The following is a 10,174-nucleotide window of genomic DNA, read 5'->3' on the forward strand; positions in this document are numbered from 1 at the left end:
TTTTAGTTGTTTTGTAAAATTTATACGCCCACTATTTTTACAACGTTAAAGTTAAACAAATGCTCCAAAAAGATTTTTTGCGGAATTTTATTTTATAAGAGCTACATGCAAAATTAGTTCTTTTGGTTTTAGAAACATTTAATTTCCTTACAAGTGAATTTTCGTTTGGTAGAATTATAAAACGGTATAGTTCTATACAGCTGCAGTGTCACATTATCAATACAGGCTTTATTTTAACCGTTTCGTTCGCATTATCAAAACGCGTGTAAATTCTGATGAAATCAAATACTGGATTTAAACCAAAAAAACTAGTTCAAAAGCTTGATAAAGTAGTTTAAGTTTACTGGAACAGCGTTTTTGAGACACTTTAAATCCAGATTACAATAAATTTTTACCTGCAAAGGCAAAGTTATATATTCGTCGTTTAACTCGTAAACGGGCGCGAGGTGTATGAAACAGAACACCCGTGTTATAACGGCTGTCGTTGCCCCGCCATACGAGAATAAAAAAATACGTTACATTCATTCATTTTCTGATTTAACGTATAGTTACGAAAGCTCTGGTTTTAGAAATCCGACTCTGGCTGAAACGTATTCGATCTGAAGCGTAACAAGTTAGTATAGTTCATTTATTCGTGGTTTCACTGTTTTGTATATAGTTGTCAATGTTAGGCAGCTAACATGTAATTCACGTTAGCTGTGTCGAACATAATCCTATCAGATGCTCTGGCCCAACTGTCTGATTTGATTAAGGTATTCTGTAAGAGTGGAGTCCTATCTAGAGCGTGACATGCTATGGGTCCTGGGATCTAGGCCAGAGTTGGTACATTACCCATACATTGTATATACGCATATTTTATTCTATATGGGTGAGGTTCTATATAGTGAGGCCATAGAATCTGGGATTTAGACTAGAGTTACCCCTATTAAGATAAATCTGTTACGAGTGTCCAAATTGTCGCTGTAAAACAATCACCCACAAAAGTGCAGACGTGGTAACCCGTAAGTAAGCACGAGGTGTATGAAAGAATAAATGCGATACATTTCATTCAAAATAAAAAGCGGGAACCAGGTGTAAACAACTGAACAGCTGTGTTATTACGACTATGATTGCCCGCCACGCGAAGGTAAATAAATAACATTAACATTCATTCATAACTAAAAAGCGGCTACGAGGTGTAAAAAATTGAACAGGCTTGTTACAACAACTATCATTGCTCGCCACGCGAGGTTAAAGCAAGTTACATCATTTACCCATTCGGTGCTATACGAGGTTAAAGCAAGTTACATCATTTACCCATTCGGTGCTATACGACATCGCTTGTCTAACACGCAATTAGGCTTTACATCCATGAATGAATGATCTTCTCATTATCGAGTAATCTACACGCGTTTAATTACAACGTTAACAAGATCAGTGTACGATTACTTATCTTACCCGGCACCCTCGTCGTACAGTAAGCGTAAATTGATGTAATCCAAATTAAGCTTTATATGGGCCCTGATACAACGTTGTAAGGGCGTCCCTATTCTGCTTAATTATTTATGTAACTACCCAAATATCATGTACCATACGTAGAAACGTCTATGCACGAGCTGAAGTGTCGACACTATAGCGAGGTCCAGTAGAGTTTTGAATAAACTGTGGGAATTTACAATTAATTAAAATATATTTTATTAAATATGTGTTTTAACGACTGCCGTTTTTCCGCTATGTTTTGGTAGATTCAGTTAAAATGATTCCCTTTTTGATGATACAATAAATATGGTTGGCAAGAATTTAGCGGCAAGTTTATATAGTAGGGTGGGGGAAGATGGGACACCTTTTCATTATGTTTTCTCGTAAAATTTGGTAGTAAACAAAGAAAATTCAAAGAATTATAAAATCGTATCCTCTTGACTCCCATAGACCGTTGTTGGTTGTTTAAAATACGATCAGGATATTTGGATATTCTGTGCTAAAAGTGTCCCATCTTCCCCCACCCTACTATATATACCAAACTACAGGACCTAATATGTTGCATTTATTTTATCCATAACGTGTTTTAGCAACAATCGATTTGCACCTAATTCCTGTTCTTCACTATAACTTTGACCTAAATCCCACCTTCTTCCCCAGGATCTCGCTGCTATATTATAGAATAGAAAATACTCCTGGGTGTTTTAAATGCGACTTGAAAACTATGGGTTAAGAATATCAGTTTCATGAAGAGATATTTGATGGTGAGACGACCTTTTAACTTGGCCGCCTTTAGGGTGTTTACATATTCTTGATTAACTGATAACCTTTGCATGGAATATTATGATGTAATTATTATGCATAAGTTAATTAGGCTTTTGGCCCATGTAGGTAAGAGTTATGTAAGTATGGCTCCGTGCCATGAAAATTTAGAAGCATTTTAATGTGGAAAAGTTAAGTCTGTTTTATTGTATACGGGTGAGGTCTAACGGTGAGGCGCGCTAAGGTGAACTGGGTCGTAGCCTATATTGGTAGGATGGTCTATTACCCCATTAGTTTAGGTTATACTAATACATATAGTAGGGTGGGGCAAGATGGGACATCTTTGGCACGTAATAACTAAATATCCTGATAGTGTTTTAAACAATTAACAACGGTCTATGAGAGTTGTGAGGATACGGTTTTATAATCCTTTGAATGTTCTTTGTTTACTACCATATGGAACGAGAAAATAGAATGAAAAAATGTCCCATCTTCCCCCACCCTACTATAACTAAATACAGAATATAACTATAACTGATGTGTCTTGAGCATTTGAGTGTGTTTTATTCTGTATGGGCGAAGTCCTAAAGGCGAGGGTTTGGCGGGACATCGACAGTCGTTATAACACGGGTGTTCTGTTTCATACACCTCGTGCCAGCTTACGAGTTATAATGAATGTAACTCAGTTGGTAATTGTTTATTTATCCTCGTGTGGCGAGTAATGACAGTCGTTATAACAAGCGTGTTTTATTTCAAACACCTCGTGCCAGCTTACGTATATGTAACTTTGTGAATAAATACGTTAACTGACAGCTGGGGGTTTAATTTTGATGTTTCTTTTTATATAGTTTTGAATAATGATCTAAAATCCAAATGTATGATACCGTTAGCAAAGGCATCTGAAACGATGGTATTTTGGCTTTAAAGTGCCCGGAAAGATCGGCATTATCTATCGGTATTGCTTTTTGGTCTTTTTACAATATCTGCTAAAATCTAAATGTTTATGCATGTAGCAACGTGAGGTAGTTGGATACCGTTAGCACATAATATCCTATATTTCCTAATCGTGATTTTAACAATTAACAACATTCTTTTGAAGTCGTGAGGATACGCTTATCTATTACTCTCTATATATGTTCATTGTTTACTACAAAATGAGACGATAGAAGTGAATGAAAACGTCTCAACCGTTGAAATGTTGCATGCAATTTCATTTCTTTATATGATTTGTACCATTTTACGCATTATGTTTATTCTACAGGGGCTAGCCTACAGTTTTAGGCCAATTTTAAAGCTTTGGGAATTTCTTCTGCAAAACAATATGGGTTTATAGCAACTAATTAACTGGATCACTTTGTAAAGGTATGTATTGAATGATTCTGTTATGTCAAAACTTTTGCCTGTTTTGGCGCGTAAACTTTGCTATTGTGACGTTACTGCGGCGTCTCTGATGACGTCACCGATTACGCGCGAGGCATCTTTTTGGCGCGTATTTTTGTCGCGTCTTTTTGTCTTTGTTTCACAACCGTTAGTCTCTGTTTGCAGCCGTAGTGTAACGTTTTGTATTGCACGTACCTGTCTATTGTTATAGCTTAGTCTCATTATATTCATTTTGTTATTTATATTGTTGTAATCTATTTAGTCTATGTCGTTATGTTATAGCTCACAGGCTAGGATTAATACATAGTGTCTAAACGATCAATGTGATATCAAATACAAGCGTGAAAGTAAAATTGCATAAGAGTAACTGACTTAAGGTATCTGTACACAGTATCCGGAGTTCGTTCGTTTTTTTTAAAGAGAGTGTTTTGATCCGACAATTGCACCATTTACTTGCCTGCAATACGTAAGGACGTTGACTTTATGTTTGACCCTATTATTCTTAACCGCAGTTGTACGATTGAGTACACATGTTTTGTCTGAATTTCTTTTAACTTTGTTTTAGTTCAATAAGTCAAAAGTCTGAACAAATACAATTCAGTTTTGAAAGGTTTGTTCCTGCGGTTCTTGGCTAAATATATAACCTTCGTATAAAATGTCATTCAAAGCCAAGTTCAATGCCCGTAACGGCCCTGAACGTGTTTTTCATAGTCTAGTGGTGATTAAAACACAACGATTTAATTTTTTTGAGAGTTCGCAATCCGTATCAACGCTTTGTTGCGGCTCGTGCGGCCAGTGTTTCACATTGTGGTTTGTAAATCGTTTGAAGCTTGGTTTGAGATTAATTTGGGAAACACTGAGCGCTTAGATTTGATGATTCGCTTCATTTGAAATGTAATGTGTATTAAATTATCCAAAAATGAACTAATACGGCTTGTACAGAAATAGACTGTTGTATAACTTGTACATGCTTTTATTAACTGTAGGAAAAGTACAGCATATAGATGTTTAAGGATACAGCCCTAAAAGGCTAACGAATACTGTTGAGTATAACTACAGTAATTTTGTGAGATGTTTTCATAGAAAAAGGTTATTACCCCGTTAAGAACTTGTGCTTTCATTAACTCTGGGAAAAGTACGGCATAGACGTGTAAAGATATAGAACGAATATTGGTGAACATGGCTACAGTGGTTTCTAATTTAGTGATCTGTTTTTGTATAAAAGGCTAATGCGCGACTAAAAACTAGTGTAACATTTGCACGTTATAAGGCTAAGTATGCATTGGTACATAGGCTATTTCGTAGATAAAACTTAAACGCGTAATATATTCACGCTTATATAAGCTATATAAAGCGTTACAACACGCATTGAACTGCGCAGCTTATAGTGTTGTTTATAGTTTGTAACAGATTGCAGAGCTAAATGATAACAATTTTGTACGTATACGTGACGAATAGTTGTACTTTAAACGCGTACCATGACCAACGTGACCGTGACCATGCATTTTTGTACGTGACTAGCCGGGTATATATACCAAGTGTATACTGTGTGCGTATATACAAGTATAGACAAGATTTTCTAAGATGTTTGAAATAATAGGACATTTTGTGCTAATGGTATCCATCTTACCCTACAGTTCTTAAACTCGAAAAAAATCCTAAAAGTTTCCAAAAATCCTGTAATTTAAAACAATACGCCGTGCATACGTGGCGAAAATCCTGCCTTTTAGACATCAATTCAGGCACAGCCTTCAGTATTCCTAAGAATCGAAAAGGTCGCAGTTTTAGGTTTTACAGGTCGTTAACTTTTGTCGTTAAACTTTGAAATCGAAAGAGGTAGCTTGTAAGTACATTATATTTCAGACTGCGGTTCTGCAGCAGGAACTATAGGACTGTGCTTATAAAAATAACGTATAGTAGGTTGGGATAAGATGGTCTATGTTTTTATTCGCTATTATCATCCCATTTGGTAGTAAACAAAGATTATTTATAGAATTATAAAACCGTATCCACACGACTTCAAAAAGCGTTGGTAATTGTTAAAAAACGCGATTATGGTGTAAAAGCTGAGAAAGTCTTTTTAATAAACACTAAATTATATCAGTTTCGATATGTTTTTTTCACGGTTTCCCCAAAACGTCATTTTTCAACCATGACAAAAACGTCTACGTTTCCACGCACATACGTACTTTCCCCTGAAATATAAAACTGTTGTGTAAATATAAAACGTCAATGTCACGCTATTTGCTTCGTTGGCGTTCGAGTCAGTGTATCAAATTCCAGTGGCGCTTGTTTTACGTTATACATATAAGATGGATAGGATGTATACGACTTCTAGATAGTGCATCCGATCTTTTTAAGTAGATTTGGTTTATAAGATAAGCCGTACAGAAATAGATTATGTTATGCAGTCTATTAAATTCCAGTAGAGCTTGTTTTACGTTATAGTAAGGTGGGAGAAGATGGGACAACTTTAGCACATAATATCAAAATATCCTGATCGTGTTTTAAACAGTTAACAACGGTCTATGGAAATTGTGAGGATACGGTTTCATAATTCTTTGAATAATCTTTGTTTACTACTAAATGGGACGAGAAAATAGATTGAAAAGTTGTCCCATCTTCTCCCAACCTACTATATACATAAAATAGCAAGAATGTAGGATGGGACTGCGATGGTGTATTCAAATGTTTAGGACGATTTGGTTTCATAATTTCCGTGTTTAAATCCCAGTTGCGCTTGTTTTGACTCTTTGAGGTTAAATGTCTTGGATGTATGCGACTCATAAACAGTGTATTCCATCTTTTTAGGTAGATTTGGTTTATAAGATACAGGTTGTACTGATATAGATCATTTATGCAGTGTTTTGAATTCCAGTAGTGCTGCTTTTACGTTCTATAGCTTAGATGGCTATATATAGGATGCATTGTGCGATTAAAGTAAGGTGTTCTATAGCTTTTAGGCTGTTTGTTTTTTAGCACAAGGTTAAGTAACAATTTACGCTGTATTTCATTGTCGTTCGACCCAATCGGTCTATTAAATTCAAGTTCGCTTGTTTTATGAATGGCAAGAATGGCAAGAAAGTAGTATCGGCTAGGATAGTGTGTATAAGATTTTCAGGTAGATTTGTTTTATAATTTTGTACAGAAATATAGAATATATTACTTGCAATTAATTAATTAAATTTCTTTAACACTGGTTTTACTTTCTGGGCTAAATTACCGATTTGGGCTCTAGTGTTAGGTTACGTAACAGGTTATATAGTAGGATGGGGAAAGATGGGACACCTTTAGAACAAAATATATAAATATTCTGATCGGGTTTTAAAAAATTAACAACGGTCTATAAAAGTCGCGATGACAAGGTTTTATATTTCTTTGAATGTTCTTTGTTTACTACCAATTTGTATGAGAAAATAGAATGAAAAGGTGTCCCATCTTCCCCCACCCTACTATACTTTAATGTAATTGAATTCGTTGTTTGTATCTTGACTTTGTCGGGTATAGGTTGTTAAGTAGCGATAAAGCGACAAGCAGTTGGTAGAATAATTCGAAAATGATAGAGAAAGAAAAACTGTTTGTTGATACTTTCATTTGAAACACGCTGAGTTTAATAAATGACTGTCATTTCTTTATATATGCTTATAACGAGGCAACAGAAGTTGTATTACACTAACAGTTCCCACAAATGGGTACCAACACCACAGGTGTTTATAAATTGTTGGTATATTACCGTATCCTAACGACTCTAAAATAGCTTGTTTACTGTTTAAAAATTACACCGCAGTATTATACAAAGCGTTATAGGATCAGTACATTTCCCAAATATTATATACCATATCCAAATCAAAATAACATAACCACTATATAACTAAGAAACCTGTAATTGAAACTGTATATACATTGCCGCTATTCTTGCAACTAAATATCCGACCTCGCCCATATAAAACTACGAGTCGGACTGGACCGGTTAAAAACGCCTACATTTGGTCATTTTGCCCCAAGCGTGCTGCCCGGTAGAGCAAGCTGTCTTTATTATACTTTGCGCTGTTTGTAATGAGAGCTGCATTTACTGTATAGTAACAGTAGCTAGATATTAAGTGTTAGTGAATGTTGGGCAGAGTTATTTATAATATGAAGTCGTCAGCAAAGAATAATTGGTACGGCGTAGTTAGAGGTACGTATACGTTACGAAACTTGTATTTATTTTAGTCTAATACTATTTTAATGCGTGATCATTATTAATATAAATGAATGGATGATTGAATGTAACTTATTTATTCTCGCGTGGCGGGGCAAAGGAAATCGTTATAACGTTATTTTAATGCAGGGTGATTAATATTATAAATGAATGAATGAATGAATGCGACTTATTTATCCTCGCGTGGCGGCGCAACGGCAGCCGTTATATCACAGGTGTTCTGTTTCATACACTTCGTCTATATATGCGCTGTAAAACGTATGTATACAATTTATTCGGTTACACATAACCGCATACACCGCACGCGAATTTGACATCTTATTTCTAGCACTTAGACTGTGTTTCGTGCCAGGGAGTTGTCAGTGCTCTGCTGTTGCGACAGTTTTTCCTGTAGTTTTGCATTAATATTTGAAAAGCTACATTCGAATATCCTTTTGCATTATGTATTATACGTTAAACATTAGCTCTAAAAGAATTAAGCCTAAACATACTGTATAGCTATATAAACATGGCGAATGTAGGGGTAAAGGTTTACATGTTAAATACTCCAGGTGTATGTGTTGCTATAAAGTGCGAGTTTAAATAAATTTATTTTTTTATTCTTTCGCAAAGTGGTCGTTATAACACTGGTGCTTCGTTTTATATACCTCGTGCCCGCTTAAAAGTTACCACGTATGTAACTTTGTTGGTGATTTTGGTATTCACAACTTCTGTCTTGCCCAAGGACACATGCAGTCGTATTTCGTAGAATTAAATTCTATATATATATAAACCTTTATTATATTTCTTAGCCGTCAACTCTGCGAAGACATCTTTTCTCGGCACCTACGAAAAAGACAACGAAAAACAGCGAGCCCAAGAGGAAAACGAGACCAGAAAACAAGCCGCGAGGTGGCGCAAGAGACACCTTAGTCAAACTGGGTTCGAACCATCTTCATTTGGTCGTGTGAACCCAGCTTTTAACTCAAGTTCCGAGCTTACCAGGTTCGATTTCCAGAACGATAAGTTGGGGTACGACGAAGCGAAATGTTGGGAGTATTATTATAGCAATACTTCAATGGATAATTTGAAAGATAGAGGAGAATCAACCAAAGTAAGACTATATGGGTGGATGAATGTAACTTATTTATCCTCGCATATGGCGGGGCAACTGCTGTCGTTATAACAAAGGTGTTTTTTTCATATACCTTGTGCCCGCTTACGAGTTACCACGTATGTAACTCTTATCTAGCCTTGCGTGGTGGGGCAACGACATACGTTATAACACAGGTATTTTGTTTCATACAACTCGCACCGCTAAGACTGCGATAACAAATAACATTTGACGTCTTAAACAACACATTTTGCCCGTCTATGAGTTACCATGTATGTAACTTTTTGTGTCACTATCTTTTACTGTATATGACTATCAATATGAAAACCAATTAGTGACCACTGAGTTGGAGCAATTACGTTTTTATACATTTATATATTCATAGTCATTCACATAGTAAACCCTAACTCCACCTTTGCCAGGACTTGAACCCGGGATCTTCATGGTCCATAGACCCCATGACACAGGACAGAAACCATAACTTTGCAGTCGATGAAACTTACCGAGGGAATAACGGAACAAGCAATGATTATGAAAGGGTAATTTATGTAACATAAAGGGTATTTGTGGGTTGTAACTTTGTAAGTGATTTTTTTCTGTATTGCTGGGGTAATTTATGTAACATGTGTATTTATTGGGGGTTACCATGTATATAACTTTGTGGGTGATTATTTTTCTGTATATGGCTTGGTTATGGTATTGTTGCATACAAGATGTGAATTTTGGAATAAATGTAACCTATTTATTCTCACAAGGCGGGGAAACGACAGACGCTATAATATGGGTTTTCTGTTTTATAAAGGTCATGCCTGGATACGAGGCATCTCGTTTGAAACTGTGTGGTTGGTAGTTTTTGATATTTTTTTAGGGACCACTGCTGGGTTAGAACAATTGCCATTAAGTATCTTGCCCAAGGACACATACCCTCACAAACCACAATGTTAGCAGAATCGAGCCTCGAATCAGTAGGCCATAACCCTTATACCACGTTGCCAGACAATACTAATTAAAAATACATTGTATATTATTAGCATACAAATGAACGAAGCAACAGCATCTACGACCGCTTTGGTATCCAACCTCAACACATAGTTGACGAGCCTGCAGATATTTCCGATGCTTCAAGCTGGCATTCCGATCTTTACCGAATATCTCCGAACACCCAGCGACGATCAATGAAGGATACATCACCCGCAAGATGTCGCCGCGGAGCAGTTATTGGCGGCCAGAAGGACATAGCCGTTGCGCATGAAAAACACAAGTGAGTGACGATTACTTTA

At 36.2% G+C, this 10,174-nt stretch overlaps 1 protein-coding gene across 10 annotated transcripts in view; it reads left to right on the forward strand.

Annotated features, from left to right (window-relative positions):
• Positions 1-2,116: 2,116 nt before the first annotated feature.
• The window catches only part of LOC149725807 (voltage-dependent calcium channel type A subunit alpha-1-like), a 47,289-nt gene continuing 39,231 nt past the window's right edge, over positions 2,117-10,174 (forward strand). For 7 of the 10 annotated variants that reach the window (XM_089891433.1, XM_089891430.1, XM_089891432.1 and 4 more), the window contains exons 1-4: positions 7,562-7,777; positions 8,593-8,894; positions 9,317-9,433; positions 9,926-10,155. In XM_089891433.1, the coding sequence (XP_089747559.1) occupies positions 7,711-7,777; positions 8,593-8,894; positions 9,317-9,433; positions 9,926-10,155 (716 nt within the window). In that variant the 5' untranslated portion in view covers positions 7,562-7,710. Of the gene's footprint in view, positions 2,223-3,044; positions 3,176-3,481; positions 3,583-7,561; positions 7,778-8,592; positions 8,895-9,316; positions 9,434-9,925; positions 10,156-10,174 lie in introns of those variants that run through there. The other 3 variants (XM_089891435.1, XM_089891436.1, XM_089891437.1) reach the window with 3 other exon arrangements.

The sequence above is a fragment of the Ciona robusta genome, chromosome 13 (assembly GCF_009617815.1).
Source record: "Ciona robusta chromosome 13, ASM961781v2".
Taxonomy (NCBI): Eukaryota; Metazoa; Chordata; class Ascidiacea; order Phlebobranchia; family Cionidae; genus Ciona; species Ciona robusta.